The sequence below is a fragment of the Callithrix jacchus genome, chromosome 14 (assembly GCF_049354715.1).
Source record: "Callithrix jacchus isolate 240 chromosome 14, calJac240_pri, whole genome shotgun sequence".
Lineage (NCBI taxonomy): Eukaryota > Metazoa > Chordata > Mammalia > Primates > Cebidae > Callithrix > Callithrix jacchus.
The window spans coordinates 22,154,590-22,171,579 of record NC_133515.1 but is presented as its reverse complement, the minus strand read 5'-3'; the positions used below and the strand labels follow the sequence as shown (position 1 = coordinate 22,171,579).

General features: G+C 40.9%; 1 protein-coding gene across 3 annotated transcripts in view; it reads right to left on the bottom strand.

Annotated features, from left to right (window-relative positions):
• LOC118147244 (uncharacterized) overlaps nt 1-16,990 on the bottom strand; it is a 67,112-nt gene that overhangs the window by 24,678 nt on the left and 25,444 nt on the right. For all 3 annotated transcript variants that reach the window (XM_035271965.3, XM_035271967.3, XM_035271968.3), the window contains exon 3: nt 151-334. In XM_035271965.3, the coding sequence (XP_035127856.3) occupies nt 151-334 (184 nt within the window). The remainder of the gene's footprint in view (nt 1-150; nt 335-16,990) is intronic.

Sequence of the window (16,990 nt, the reverse complement as noted above, 5' to 3'; positions counted from 1 at the left end):
CATTTGTTAAATTGGAAATGTACTCTGTGCCTCTGATTCTGGCAGAAACTTGGGCAGGTTTCTCTCTCTGGGGCAGGTGTCTGCTGCTGAGGACAGCAATGAGCTCTCTGTCCAGACTGACCAGCCGACCAGCTCTGACATCAGCCTCACCTTCGTGGTGTTCACTAGGATCTGCTGAGCTGTGGTCACTAGCTCCTCCTGGTAGTGCTGACATTCTGGCTGAAGATGGAGTCTCTGAGCCACCAGCATGATGTGCCTTCCAGACAGTGTCAGAGACTGGGCAGCAGGCTCCATTTCCTCCCTGAGCCACTCCTCCTCAGAGTCTCCTGCAAGCCTGGGCAGACACATTACATTTGCAACAGGTTACAAAAGAGAAACATACCCATAGGGAATTATGATACACAGAAGTTACAGAGCACTAAGTCGCCATTATGATGGAACTGGATGCTGGCTATGGAATCCTCTCCAAGATGCAGTGTTGAGAAAACATAACATAATGTAACATGAAGTAACATAACCAAATTACATAATAGCACGCATGGCAAGATGCCATTTGTTTCAGTTGTAGACAGGTGGACATAGAGAAGTCTTCTTAGAAGGATAATCCTCAAACTGTTACATCTTGGCATTTTAAAATATACTTTGTTTCAGTTTTAATTGCTCTAATTTTCTCTGCAATGAACATGAATAATTGCTAGAAAAAATAGTAATAATAATATTTCTTTTTTTTGAGATGGAGTTTCGCTCTTGCTACCCAGGCTGGAGTGCAATGGCGCGATCTCGGCTCACCGCAACCTCTGCCTTCTGGGTTCAGGCAATTCTCCTGCCTCAGCCTCCTGAGTAGCTGGGATTACAGGCACACGCCACCATGCCCAGCTAATTTTTTGTATTTTTAGTAGAGACGGGGTTTCACCATGTTGACCAGGATGGTCTCATTTCTTGACCTCGTGATTCACCCGCCTTGGCCTCCCAAAGTGCTGGGATTACAGGCTTGAGCCACTGCGCCCAGCATAATTATTATTTTTAAAGAAAAAAATATCTAGAATCTCATTTCAATCCATGTTATCAAGAAGATTTTATGTAACAAAAATCAGTTTCTATGAATGAACACAGATATCTACAGCAACCGTTTTGTTCACGTGATCTCAAACATTTCTCTTTGAATAAGAACCCCTCACCCTATAAAATAAATAAACACATTTTAGTAGCTATTCTTTAGAAATGAGGCAGAGCTATGTGCCTTTGGAATTGTAGGCTAGGAGGACATGGGAGTGCCAGGGGGAGTGACTGTTGAGAAGCTCCTCCCAGCTTCAAGTCCCTTACAGAGTGGCAATAAATTTCAATGCCCCTCATCCCTTCCTGCCCCAAACATCCCAACCACCTTCACATGAAATGTCCCCTGAATTTTCAGTGCAGAGAATCACACTACTGGCCCCAAATAACCCAGCAAGGTGAAATGTCAAGACATTGGGAGACGGGGGAGAGGGCAGAGAATGCATGTCAGCTGTCTCTTTTCCTTCCTTTACTTTTAATTCCTGGAGAAGAATTTGTCCATCAGCTGCCATTGACACTCAGGTCCCTCAGCCTATAAATATGGCTTTGTGTCACATCCTGACAACTGTTCAGTTGCAGAGCTGAGGCCCTCACCTGGCCAGCCTAGCTTTCTGGGTTTTCTCATGTTTGAACATTAACCTGGAAAAAACAAAGTCTCTGAGAATCAGAGGTGCCCACGTGAGAGACACCTTAGTGGGTCCAGCATTAAGGCAATGTAATCACTGTGTCCTAATATGACTTGAGTACAAGCTACATCATGTGAAGAAAGTCGACAGAAACTTCTCTGTAAAACTTCTCCACTCTCCTCCCTCTTCCTTCAGACCTTCAAAATATGTTTCTGTCCTCTTTTCTCCCCTCACTTCTAACCCTGCTTTTAGGTTTGGCTGAGATAGTTGAACGTTCTTCAATGAAGGCTGTAATTAGAATCACCCTTAGCTTTGCAGCTTCTCTTCTAAGAAATTTGACTCTTAACCCCCAGAATACCATACTATTATTCTGTCTCTTCTTCACCTTCTCTTTTCTTTTTCTTTCTTTCTTTTTTTTTTTTTTTTTTTTTTTTTTTTGAGACGGAGTTTCGCTCTTGTTACCCAGGCTGGAGTGCAATGGCGCGATCTTGGCTCACCGCAACCTCCGCCTCCCGGGTTCAGGCAATTCTCCTGCCTCAGCCTCCCGAGCAGCTGGGGTTACAGGCATGCACCACCATGCCCAGCTAATTTTTTGTATCTTTAGTAGAGACGGGGTTTCGCCGTGTTGACCAGGATGGTCTTGATCTCTTGACCTCGTGATCCACCTGCCTCGGCCTCCCAAAGTGCTGGGATTACAGGCATGAGCCACCGCACCCTGATCACCTTCTCTTTTCTGGAGTCTCTGCTGTCTGTGATTTAGTTAGAGCTGTGTCAGGATTTTTTCCTCAGTTGGGGAGATGCATTTGCTACATGCTTGCAGATCTGCATTTTTATCCTTCCCACTGTCAGCTTAACGATGAGCTCTCTGGGTAGAACATTGTGAGTGACAGGCCCTTCCACTCAGCAGCATGGAGACTTAATTCCACATCTTCAGGCCTCCAGATTTGCAGAGGAGAAATCTGAGGCTAGTCTAAATGATTTCCCTCCATAAATAATTTTCCTTTTGTCTGAAAGCACTAGGAGTTCAGGAATCTTACCAATGTGTCTCACCTAGAACCCAGGTACAGTTATAATTTACAGATTTGGGTCAAAATTGGCTCAAAGCACTTTTCTTCTACCATTTGCTTCACTATTGCCTCTCCTGAATCTCTTCATTTTTCTCCTTCTAGAAGCTTCATACTTTTCAAGTTGAGTGTCCTGGATTTATCCTCCAATTCGACTATTTTTGTCATGCATAATTTCCGCTTTTACTTTCTGGTTTGCATGATATTGTTGGCTTAATTTTTCAGACCACTGATTTGAGATGTATCAGTGAATGTTCTCAAACTTCTGCTTCAAACCATGAAGGTATTAGACCAAGTCTTCCACCAAGAACACCTGTGGAAGATGGAGAAAATATTTTTAGGCCAGGCACAGTGGTTCATGTCTGTAATCCCAGCACTTTGAAAGGCCAAGGTAGGAGAATTGCCTGAGGCCAGGAGGTCTGAGGCTGCAGAGTCATGATCATGCCGCTGTGCTCCAGCCTGGGCAACAGTGCGAGACCCTGTCTTAACAAACAAAAAAAATTTTCCATGTGAAATAAAACAGTTTTTTTGAGATCTTAGAGAACAACCAAGGCAGTCAGTGCCCAGCACCTTGTCCTAAGGGCAGAAAAACCATGTAGTCAGCAGCGGCTATGCTGAGACTAGTAGTATCACAACACTGAGAAAACAAAAATTAGAGTGTAGGTCTCGTCAGTGTGGAGGGAACCTAATAAACACTCTAGGCTTTCAGTGGACACCTGAAAATCCATAACTTAGGAGGAGAAATAAACGTCTCACAAGACTGAAACTATCTTGAATTATTTGAAGACTTTAATTGGGTAAGGGTGAGCTGTCCCTACTTTAGCTGCCCACCAGAATAGAACAAAATTCATTTTAATTTATCTCCTTCTACTAGAAGGAGATAATACTATCTAGAGCTACTATAATTTTGCATACATACCTCTATGGTCTGAATATCTGTATGTAACCCCCATTCATATGTTAAAATGTTAACCCCCAATGTGATAGTATTAAAAGGTGGGGCCTATGGAAAGTAATGAAGTTTCGGGGGCAGAACCTTTATGAATGAGATTAGTGCCCTTCTGAAAGAAGCCCAAGAGACACTCCTTGCCTCTTCCCCCATGTGAGGACACAGCTAGAATATGACATCTATGAACTAGAAAGCAGGACCTCAGCAGACACCACATCTGCTGGTAGCTTGATTTTGGACTTCCCAGTCTCCAGAACTGTAGGAAATAAGTTTCTGTTACTTATAAGCTGTCTAGTTTAGGGAATTTGTTATAACAGTCGAGAGAGTAAGACACACACTGTACTGTATTCAATTTTTAAAAATTACTCCATATGAAAAGATAAAAGATAAAGGTGGCATCTCATATTGCTGGGATATGGGGTAGTCATTTAGAAAAAGATAAAAAAGAGATCCATATCTCAAAACATACGTAAGAATGAACTCTAAATGGATCAGGGATCTAAAGGTAAATTCAAAACCACTGAAGAAAATGTGAGTTCCTCTTTAATCTTGGTGTAGACTGGAGTTCGAAGTGGAGGGGATGTGTTAAACCACAGTCTTTCCCAGGGCTGTGATGCTTATGCTGTGCACTCTACTACCCCAGAGGCACTATTCACCTAGCCCTGGAGCAAATGGGGATATGCAGTGCAGGGGCCCTTCCCTGTCTATCATCAGTGTGACCTGTTTTATATGTACACATATACATGCATATGCATGTGTGCATTTGCATATGGGTAGATATACTTACACAGATATTTCTTTATATGAGTTTTTAAAAAGAAAAATGAGAGATGGGGAAGAAAAAGGATGGGAAGAGGAAATAAAAAGGAGAGCAAGAAAAGAAAACTATCTGCAATAAATATATAGTGTACTGAAATGTTCACAATGCTTATCTCTAGGTTGTATAAGCTTATAGGTAATTCCTTCCATCAGCGGATTCATATTCATTATATGATATGCTTGATGTTCATCATATATTTTTATGCAAAAGAAAACACAGTAGTGTTGGCCTCATCTTGAAAGGCCCTGCCTAACACCCTGCCCTACTGCCAAACTCTGGTCCAGGGACTGCTGGTGTGGCAAATTCCTTCTATCCTCCTGAGAACTTATGCAGCAGAAGGGAAGGCTCAGACTGTCAGCCAAACACTTAGCACGTTTTGTGCTGATTGACTCCATTTGGCCTTCCCTGAGAACTGCTCAAGGAGCTTCTCTGAAAGTCAGTGGATCTAGACCAATATGCATTATTTGCAGTATTGCCTTAATAGATCGGCTGGACCGTTTCCCATGGTCATGAGCATGGATAATGCTGTGTAAAATAACTCACCTTGCCAGGAACAGATCATACAACAGAGGCATTTGCACAGAAACAGACAAAAAGATGTTTAGCTTCTCTCAAAATTTAGTGTACCTCTTTTAGTAATAACAAAATGCACTGTGTTAGAAAACTGCAGATGTACAAAGTAATATTAAATTAGTATAAAATCACTCTGCTCTCAAACTCTTAAATAAATTATTATAAATATTTTGGCAATTTCTTTCCATGATTCTTTTTTACATGGTTCAAACCATGTATAGTTCCCCCACCTTCATCTTAGCACCGTATCTTTTTTTATTAGGTAAAATATACATAAGATAAAATTTACCATTTTGGGCTGGGCACAGTGGCTTGCCCCTGTAATCCCAGCACTTTGGGAGGCTGAGGTGGGCAGATCACCTGAAGTCAGGAGTTCGAGACCAGCCTGGCCAACATGGTGAAACCTTGACTCTACTAAAAACACAAAATTAGCCAAGTGTGGTGGTGCGTGCCTGTAATCCCACCTACCGGAATCACTTTAATGCAGGGGGTGGAGGTTGCAATGAGCTGAGATCACACCCCTGCACTCCAGCGTGGGCAAAAAGAGTGAAGCTCTGTCTCAAAAAACAATACTATTTAACTATTTTTCAAGTGTCTCATTCAGTGGCATTAAATATATTCACATTGTTGTGCAGCCATCACCACCCTCCATCTCCAGAACTGTTTTCATCATCCCAAACTGAAACTCTGCCCCTGATCCCTGGGGTCTTTGGAAACCAGCATACTATTTTCTTTTCTTTTTTTTTTTTTGAGACAGAGTCTCGCTTTGTTGCCAGGCGCCAGGCTGGAGTGCAGTGGCGCGATCTAGGCTCACTGCAACCTCTGCCTCCCGGGTTCAAGCAATTCTCCTGCCTCAGCGTCCCAAGTAGCTGGGACTACAGGTGTGCGCCACCACGCCCATCTCATTTTGGTATTTTTTAGTAGAGACAGGGTTTCACCATGTCGGCCAGGATGGTCTCCATCTCCTGCCCTCGTGATCCGCCCGCCTCAGCCTCCCAAAGTGCGAGGATTACAGGTGTGAACCACCATGCCCAGCTTTTCTTTATGAATCTGATGACTCTAGGCACCTCATGTAAGTTGAATCAGGCAGTATTTGACTTTTTGTGGCTGACTTGTTTTACGGAGCATGTTGTCTTCAAGGATCATCCATGTTGTTGCATGTGTCAGAATTTCCTTCATTTGTAAGGCTGAATAATAATCCATTGTTTGAAAACACCACACTTTATCCATTCACCCCTCAATGGACATTTGTGTTGTTTCTCCCTTTTGGTCATTGTGAATCATGCAGCTATAAACATGAGTGTATAAATACTGGGTCTAGTCCCTATTTTCCATTCTTTCAGATATATACCCAGAAGGGGAATTGTTGAATCATATATTAAGTCTACGTGTTTTGAGAACCCATGCACAGTTTTGAATACTTTTTATCTAATTCTCATAACTTTTGAGCACAAATATTTTTCAACAATATTTTTGTAACTCATAATTTCCTATAATTTAAAACTTATGAAAGTTGGAAAAATTGTGCAATATAGTCTAATAGAGGGGTCTGCAAACCCTGGACTGTGGACCCATACTGGTTGGTGGCCTGTTAGGAACTGGGCCACACAGCAGGAGATAAGTGGCAGGCAAGTGAGCATCGCCATCTGAGCTCTGCCTCCTGTCAGATCAGCAGCTGCATTAGATTCTCAAAAGAGCTCAAATTCTATTGTGAACTATGCATGTGAGGGATCTAAGTTGTGTGCTCCTTATGAGAATATAATGCCTAATGATCTGAGATGGAACAGTTTCATTCCGACACCATCCGACCCCTCCCCAACACCCCCAACACCCATCCATGGAAAAATTATCTTCTATGAAACTAGTCCCTGGTGCCAAAAACATTGGGGACCACTGCTCCAATATATCCTTTAACCAGATTCACCAATTGTTATGAATTTTCCACATATGCTTTCTCTCTCTGTCTCTGTGGTGTGTGTGTGTGGGTGTGTGTACACAGTCCCAAGCATGATGCCCCTTTATTCCAGAATATTTAGTGGATTCCCTAAAGCCACACTAAATACCAGTGAGGATATTTACTCTCACAACTATGTAACAATCATCACAATTATAAAATTAAACATTAATTTGATGTTTGTGTTCCAAAAGAAACTCATCATAAGTTGAAAATACTGTAATTTGAAAATGCATTTACCAGCCTATGAGACACATTAAGACCCTGTTTTTAAAAATCAAAGAGATCAGGCCACTGCACTTCAGCCTGGGCAACAGAAACTCTCTCTCTCTCTCTCTTTTTTTTTTTCTGAGACAGAATCACCAGCAGCATAATCTCAGCTGCAACCTCCACCTCCTGGGCTCAAGCAATCCTCCCACCTTGGCCTCCCAGGTAACTGGTGCCACAGGTGCAAGCCACCATGCCTAGCAAATTTTTTGTATTTTTGGTAGAGAGAGGGTTTCACCATGTTGCCCAGGCTGGTCTCAAACTCCTGGGATCAACCAATTCACCCTCCTCAGCCTCCTGAAGTGCTGGGATTACAGGCATGAGCCACCACACTGAACTATCTCTAAGAAAAAAATTAAAAAACAAAAAATAGAAATGCAAACACACCTGTCCTGCCAAACATCATAGCTTAGCCTAGCCCCCACCTTAAATGTGCTCAGAACACTTACATTAGACTACAATTGGGCAAACTCATCTAACATAAAGCCTATTTCACGATAAAGTGTTGAATATCTCATGTAATTTATTGAGTACCATACTGAAAGTGAAAAACAGAGTGCTTGTATGGATACTCAAAGTATAGTTTTTCTTGAATGCATTATCACTTTTGTCCCATCATAAAGTGAAAAATCATAAATTGAACCATGGTAAATTGGGACCATCTATACTATTATCTAATGCAAAGCCAATATTTCAAAGTTTGTTAACTGTTACCAATCTGAGAATGTGCACTACATTTAACTGTAAAGCACTGTGATTGACAGAATTTTAAAGATGCATTCTGTCCCTGCCCTCGTGCCTTCCCCCTCAAGATTCTTGTCCCCTGATTAGTCAAACAAGCTCAAATCTAGGTACTGCTGTGCAGGGATATTGCAGATGCAATTGAGATTACTAATCTGCTGATCTTTAAATAAGGAGTGGTTTCTGGTCTATCCAGGTGGGCCCAAAGTAATCACAAGAGCGCTTAAAAGCAGAAAAAGATGGCAGAAGAGTAAGGAAGATCCAGCAGAAGGAGAGGTTAGAGAGTTTCAAAGCATGAGGGAAATTTGATCTGCCATTGCTGGAGGGGCCACATGGAATGCAGGCAGCCTCCAAGAGCAAAGACCAGCAGCCCCTGGCTGACAACAAAGAAACAGGAACTTCAGCCCTATAATGAAAAAGAACTGGATTAGGCCAAGTGAAACTGACCCAATACTCCCATAGACAGTTTTTGTTTTTGTTTCGTTTTGTTTTGTTTTTTTGGAGGGGTTTCTGGGAGCAAACATAGTAATTGACCTTTCTGGTTTTAAAGCTTGAAACTTAATGTTTGTTTTATCTGAGTTCCTTCCTCAGGAAAAGAACCCCCAGGCCTTCCAAGAAGTATCTAAGAACAGAAACTCACAGATCACCACATCCAATTAGACTGTAGGCCTCTCATCATGATTGCTTCCTTGCCCCTCCTAGTTCTTGTTTTCTTATTCATTGTTGTATTTCTTCCCTGCTATATGGACCCCTAATTTTAGTTGGTCAGGGAGATGGATTTGAGACTGATCTCCCATTTCCTAGGCTGTAGCACCTGATTAAAGCCTTCTTCCTTGGTAATAATTGTTTTCTCCATTATTGGCTTTCTGTGTAGTGAACAGCAGAACCTGGACTGAAACGCTGGTGTTTTAGTAACATAACCACTGGAGAACATTATGTTCGTGAAATAAACCAGAAACAGAAAGTTAAACACCACATATTCTCACTCATACGTAGACGCTAATAAAAAGTTGATCTCATAGAAAAAAAAGTAGAACTGAGGGTAGGAAGAGTAGGGGGATGGGATGGATAGGGAGAGATTTGTTAAAGATTACAGCTAGATTAAAGGACTAAATTCTAGTGTTCTGTCCCACTGTAGGATGACTACAGTTAACAATAACATGTGGTTTCAAAAAGCTGGAAGGAGGATATTGAATGTTCCCAACACAAAGAAATGATAAATGTTTCAAATGATTAATGCTAATTACTCTGATCTGATCACTATACATTGTATCACATCACTATGTACCACCCATGAAAATGTATAATTATTGTCAATTTTAAAAATTAACAGCTACATTTTCAGAATGTTCCACGGGGATCAATATAAAACCCTTCGCTTTGCTTCTCTTTATAGAAAGAGTCGGCTCCAATTCACAGGACCTCTTCAAACATGATTCCTTGATTCCTATGCAATTAGGGTTAGAACATCAGAAACCAGCCCCAATCCACTTGGAGGAATCCCAGAAAGAAGCGCTCCAATCAGTTGAAACTAGGCAAGTGCACAGTATCCCCCAGGGCTTAATTATCTCTGGAAGAGTCCCTGAGATTTTCTCTTTCTTGATCTTTGATATTTTAGGAAGAGTACAAGCCAGTTATTTGTGGGAAGTCCTTCAATTCAGGTCTGCCTGATGTTTTATTAATAAATTCAGGTCATACAGTTGGGAAGTAATTCCCCAGGAGTGACACTGTGTTCTTCTCAGTGTATCGCATCAGCAGGCATGTGATGCTGTTTTTGTCCCGGTAATAGTAACATTAACTTAGATCACATGTATAAGGTGATACCTAGCATGACTCTCCTCTGTAAAACTATTTTCCCCTTTGCAATTAATGAAAACCTTGCAGGAAGACACCATGAGACAATATAAGCATCCAGCTCCTCGTTCAACTTTTGGCCACTAATTTTAGCATCCATAAATAACATTGCCTAAAACGGTTATTATTATGATAGTTGCCAAATGATAATTATCTAACTGCACAATTCCCTCTACATTCATTTGTTGTCATTCTACTATAAGGAAGAGTGTCCCCTTCTTTATTTATTCATTTATTAACATTATGAACTCATTGATTCTTACTTTATTCCATGAATTGTAATCCATTGTCATCATTTTATTGATACTCACATTATCCCATATTGGGCCATATTTGTCCTAAACTTGCCCCTTCAAGTTGACTCCTTGTGTCTTTTTGATGTGTTCCCATCAGTTTTTTTTTTTAAATCATTTCCTTACTTTTTGCAAGGAAGATATTCCAAGCTTATCTTTTATTTTTTCTTGCCCCAATCTTGGAATCAGCTGTTTCTCCAGAGATTCCAGGCTCTTTTTGGTAACAAATGGTATTTAGAAATGCAGATCTGAGTAACAGGTATGCTCATTGCTCTCTGGGAATCATTGCCTCTGAGTCTTCCCAGTGGACAGAAATACACATACACCAGTGTATAGACACACAAATATATTTAAGTATGAGTTCATGCTGATACCTTCAATTTTAATACGACACCACAGGGTTCTCCCTATCCTTCTATATTTATAATCTCTCTTCTCTATTATTGAGAAACCTGCCTTCAAATATCCTCAGGACGTTTACTCATTTGTTCTATGAGTATAGAACCCAGAAAGTAATTTAAGAATTTCCAACCCATACAATTTTTAAAACTCTCAAAGCGAAGTTCAATATAGGTTTGCAGGTTTCACCTTTAGACTGAAGGCTGATATTAAAATGCCTTGTTTAAAAGTTATTTGCCTTCACTCTTTTTAGTTTTCCTCAGTGTGATCATGTCATCAACTTATATTCTAATTAAGTTAGATACATTAGTTTATGCTTTAGTTTTTCCCTATACTTGAAGATTTAAATGTTTTTGCATAAGTAGAAAACGTGAACATGGTTCCCAAAGTCAAAATTATATAAAAACATACAGCCAGAGAGTGTCCCTCTCTCCTGCTCACCTCTATCCCAGCGTACTGACTTCCACAGGGAACCCATCTCATTAGTGTCAGCTTTACCTTTGCTGTATTTCTTTTGGCAACAAGACAATTGTATATATTTTCTAATTTCTTCCTTATTTCTTATCCAAAAGGTGCCATACTGTCACAGACTGGCTCTGGGATGCAGACACTGAGATGGTAATTAATGAGCAGGAGATTTACCAGAAAGTGTCCTAAGATTAACCCCTAAGAAGGGAAGGGACAGGGCAGGACTGGATAGAAGGAGAAGCTGAGCTGCCATGTGGCCTCAGCAGAGCCTCAGCTAACCTTATGGAAAATTCTGAAACTGGAGTGGCCCTTCAGAGTTGTCCCATGTTAGGCGAAAAGTCAGGGGTCTTCATACCCTGCATTAATCAGTCATTAAACATGGACCACCCTAGGAAAAAATGTAACCTTAGGCAAGGCAGTTCTCTTCAGGAGAGGTAGATGCCACAGTGGTCTGACATCTGAGGGTTTTAGGTCCTCATTTCCCAAAGAAATGTGGGTGATGCATCACAGTATCTACCACACACACTACATATTTCTTTTTTTTTTTTTGTTCTTCTGTTCTACCCTTTAAGTAGTTGTTTCCTTTGTTTTTTTCACATGCATTATATCTTGGAACTCACTCCAGATCTGCTTATAAAGATGATCCTTATTTTTTCCTTTTCTTGAGACGGAGTTTTGCTTTTGTTACCCAGGCTGGAGTGCAATGGCGCGATCTTGGCTCACCACAACCTCCGCCTCCTGGGTTCAGGCAATTCTCCTGCCTCAGCCTCCTGAGTAGTTGGGATTACAAGGCACGTGCCACCATGCCCAGCTAATTTTTTGTATTTTTAGTAGAGATGGGGTTTCACCATATTGACCAGGATGGTCTCGATCTCTTGACCTTGTGATCCACCCGCCTCGGCCTCCCAAAGTGCTGGGATTACAGGCATGAACCACCGCACCCGGACCTTATTTTTTTCTTAGCAGCTGTACAATATTATTCTAATGTGTGGATGTGCTATTCAATGAATTTTGAATCACTAAGTGTTTATTCAATGAATCTCCTATGTGTGGGAATCTGTGTTGCTCCAGATATTTTGCAATTACAATTTTTTGTTTGTTTGTTTTTGAGATGGAGTTTCACTCTTGTTATCCAGGCTGGAGTACAGTGGTGCAATCTCAGCCCACTACAACCTCTGCCTCCTGGGTTCAAACTATTCTCCTGCCTCCAGCCTCCAGGCATGCACCTCCACACCGGGCTAATTTTTTGTATTTAGTAGAGATGGGGTTTCACCATGTCGGTCAAGCTGGTCTCAAACTCCTGACCTCAGGTGATCCACCACCTTGGCCTCCAAAAGTGCTGGGATTACATGTGTGAGCTACCACACCTGGCCTGCAACTACAATTAATGCTGAAATAAACCACCTTATATATATGTGTTATCATACTGATGGAGGCATCTTCAAGGTAAATGCCTGTGGCTTTATTCTGTATACCCTTTACCCATCTCCCCTTACCTTATATCATCATGGTACATATATCAAAACTAAGAAATTAATATTGGTACACCATTCCTAACTAAATGACAAATTTTATTCGAGTTTCACCCATTCTTCCAGTAACGTTCTGTTGCAGGATCCAGCCATGATATCATGTTGCATTTAATAATCATGTTTTCTTAGTCTTCAAACGGTGACTGGTTGTTTGGCTTTTCTTGTCTTTCATGCGTGACACTTTTGAAGTGTAGAATTCCCTCCCTATTGTGTAAAACGTTCATTTTTTTCTTTAGTGTATATGCGATACTATTGTTACTTATTTTACTGCTCGAATTGGTCTAGCTTTGGCCATTGGCTCTTTCAGTCTGGCTCTCTGTCCCGTATTAGCTTTCTACTGCTGCTATAACAAATTGCCACAAATTTACTATCAATAGAAATTTATTATCTTATAGTTCTGGAGGTCAGAGGTCTAACGTGAATCTCAATGGACTAGAGTCAGGTGTCAGTACGTCTGGCTTCTTCTGGACACTCTGAGAGGAAAATCTATTTCCTTGCCTCTCTCAGCTTCTGTGACTGCCTGTGTACTTTGACTTGTGGCCTGTTCTTCCATCTTCAAAGCACATCACTTTGTTTTTTTTTATTTTTTTATTTTTTATTTTTTAGAGAGAAAAAGAGAAAAAGAAGGGAAAAAAAGAAAAAGAGGGAAAAAGGAATATTACTTCATTCCTAAAATGGGTTTCAATAATGGCCGATCAATATTTTGAGTGTTTAAAGTGGTTAATGCATATTTTATGTGTTTAAAATGGAGACCTCTATTGTGTTTATTTGTTCTGGCTCTGAGTTCAAGTCCTGGATATCGTTATCAATTTGTTGTCTCGTTGAATCTAAATCTCATTATGTGTCTTATGTATCTGGGTGTTAAGATCTCTTATTGTTACATTAATCCTTTTACCCTTGCATCCTTGTAGCTTTGAAATCTATTTTATTAAGTGTGAGAATTGCAACTCCTGCTTTTTATTTATTTATTTTTGCTCTCCATTTGGTTGGTGAGTTTTTTTCCATCCCCTTGTTTTGAGTCTTTGTATATCTTCAGATACATCGTTAGATTTTGTGGATAATGTATATTTTGTGTGTTTAAAATGGAGAGCTCTATTGAGTTTATTTGTTCTGGATCTTAGTTCCAGTCCCGGGTATCGTTATCAATTTGTTGTCTCGTTGAATCTAAATCTCATTATGGGTCTTATGTATCTGGGTGTTAAGATCTTTTATTATTACATTATTCCTTTTACCCTTGTATCCTTGTAGCTTTGAAATCTATTTTGTCAAATGTGAAAATTGCAACTCCTGCTTCTTATTTATTTATTTTTGCTCTCCATTTGGTTGGTACGTTTTTGTTTTTGTTTTTTTTCAACCCTTTATTTTGAGTCTATGTATATCTTTGGATATACCGTTAGATTTTGTCTGTATCTTTTGATTGGGAGATTTGGTCGATTTAAATTTAGGGTTGCTGCCATTTGTTATTAACTGGCTATTTTGTCCTTTCGTTGATAAAAATTCTTTTTTATGTTAATGCTCTTTACTTTTTGGTGTATTTTTAGAAAGGGTCATACTGGTTGTTCCTTTCTGTGTATAATGCTTCTTTTAGAAGTTCTTGTAAAGCAGGCCTGGTGGTAACAAAATCTCTGAGTACTTGCTTGTTCCTAAAAGATTTTATTTTTCCTTCAAATGTAAAGCTTAAATTGGCAGGATATGAAATTCTGGGCTGAAAGTTCTGTTGATTAAGTATATTGAATATTGGCCCCCACTCTCTTCTAGCTTGTAGGGTTTCCATTGAGAGATCTGCTGTAAGCCTAATAGGCTTACCTTTATGGGTGACTTGATCTTTCTCTCTGGCTGCCCTTAATATTTTCTCCTTCGTTTCGATCTTGGTGAATCTAATGATTATGTGCCTTGGGGTTGGTCTTCTTAAGGAATATCTTTGTGGTGTTCTCTGTATTGCCTGGGGTTGAATAGTGTCCTGCTTTGCTAAATTAGGAAAATTTTCCTGGATAATGTCCTGGAGAGTATTTTCCAGCTTGACTTCATTCTCTCCGTCACATTCAGGTACACCAATCAAGCGTATATTAGGTCTTTTCACATAGTCCCATATTGCTTGGAGACTTTGCTCATTCCTTTTTATCCTTTTTTCTCTATTCTTGTCTTGTCGTTTTGTTTCATTAAGTTGGTCTTCGACCTCTGATACCCTTTCTTCTGCTTGATCCATTCGGCTGTTTAAGCTTGTACTTATTTCACTAAGTTCTCGTGTTGTATTTTTCAACTCCATAAGTTCATTTGTATTCCTCTCTATATTGTCTATTCTTTTCAACATTTCATCTAACCTTTTTTCCAAGTTCTTAGTTTCTTTACATTGGGTTAGAACAAGTTCCTTTAACTCCCAGAAGTTTCTTATCATCCACCTTTTAAAGCCTACTTCAGATAATGGAACACAGTCCTTTTCCATCAGGGCTTGTTCCGTTACTGATGAGTCCTCTTCCATCAGGGCTTGTTCGGTTGCTGATGAGTCCTTTTCCATCAGGGCTTGTTCCGTTGCTGATGGGTTCTGATTCTGAGTATACTCGGCCTTCTTAGGCTGTTTTTTTCCCTTCATTGTAGATGAACCGCCTTTCTAATTAGTTTTCTGAGTCGACGTCCGACTTATTGATTCCCAGTGCTGGGATCCGAGCAACCCACTGTGGCAGCCTAAATAGCAGCGGTAAGACTGATGGTGCTCTTCTGCCCGGGAATCTCTGGTCTGGCTTCCCTCTTGAGTCCGCAACAAGCGGCTCTGACTTCCCGGAGCTCCAAACTCCGGTCAGTAGGGGAAGCAGTCCCGTTGGCTCTGTGTGAAGAGCTGCTGCGCCGAGACGCCGGCAAAACCGCTGCGGCGGCCACAAGAGTCGCGCTGGCGACCCGTGGGGCTCCTCCACTGGGAATCAGCTGATCGGTGAGTGATGAAAATTCGTTTAATGATGTGGCGTCGTCTCGTTCTCTGAGCTTTCACTGGTAGCTACAATCCTGAGCTGTTAGTGGTCGGCCATCTTGGATCGATCTCTCCAAAGCACATCACTTTGATCTCTGTTTCCATCATCACATTCCTTTCTCCGCTCTCTGATTCTCCTGCATCCCTCTTGTAAGGACCACTGTGACTCCCTTGGCCCACCCAGATCATCCAGGATCATCTCCCATCTAAAGGTTCTTAACCACATTTGCAAGGTCTCTTTGCCATGTAAGTAATATATTCGCAGATTCTGGGGATTAGGACCTAGACATATTTTGGGGCCATCATTCAGCCCATCAATGTCCTTCTAACACACCTCCTTCCTTTCTTTTCCTTCTGGTGCAGCAAGATGCTCCAGGCTTATTTTGTTTATTCCTGGCCCCAGACCTAGAATTTCTCAGGCATTTCTACAGAAATACTGGGATGTCACTGCTTCTAGGGCTTCTCAGAAGACAGAGTGAAGAAATATAGCTAAACTACACAGATTAGTGTATTAAACATGTGTATACATAGACACACACACACGCACAGAGAGAGAGAGAGAGAGAGAGAGAGAGAGAGAGAGATACATCCCACTGTACTCCACAGGGCTCATTCTAACCTTCCCTGCTTTTTTTTAAAATTGTATTTTAGGTTCTGGGGTACATGTGCAGATCATGCAGGATTGTTGCATAGGTACACACATGGCAATGTGGTTTGCTGCCTCTGTCCCCCCATCACCTACATTGAGCATTTCTCCCCATGTTATCCCTCCCCGACCTCCCACCCCCACCAGTATCCCTCCCTTGCCTCCCCAACAGACCCCAATGTGTGATGCTCCCCTCCCTGTGTCCCTGTATTCTCATCATTCAACACCTGCCTATGAGTGAGAACAGGTGGTGTTTGATTTTCTGTTCTTGTATCAGTTTGCTGAGAATGATGGTTTCCAGATTCATCCATGTCCCTACAAAGGACATGAACTCATCATTTTTTATGGCTGCATAGTATTCCACAATGTATATGTGCCACATTTTCCTTTTTCAGTCTATCATCGATGAGCATTTGGGTTGGTTCCAGGTTGTACTATTGTAAACAGTGCCACTATGAACATATGTGTTCATGTATCTTTATAACAGAACGATTTGTAATCCTTTGGGTATATACTCAGTAATGGGATTGCTGGATCAAATGGAATTTCTATTTCTAAGTCCTTGAGGAAGTGCCACGTGTGGCACTTCCACAATGGTTGAACTAGTTTATACTCCCACCAGCAGTGTAAAAGTGTTCCTATTTCTCCACACCCTCTCCAGCATCTGTTGTCTCCAGATTTTTTAACGATCGCCATTCTAACTGGCATGAGGTGGTATCTCAATGTGGTTTTGATTTGCATTTCTCTAATAATCAGTGATGATGAGCTTTCTTCCATATGTTTTTTGGC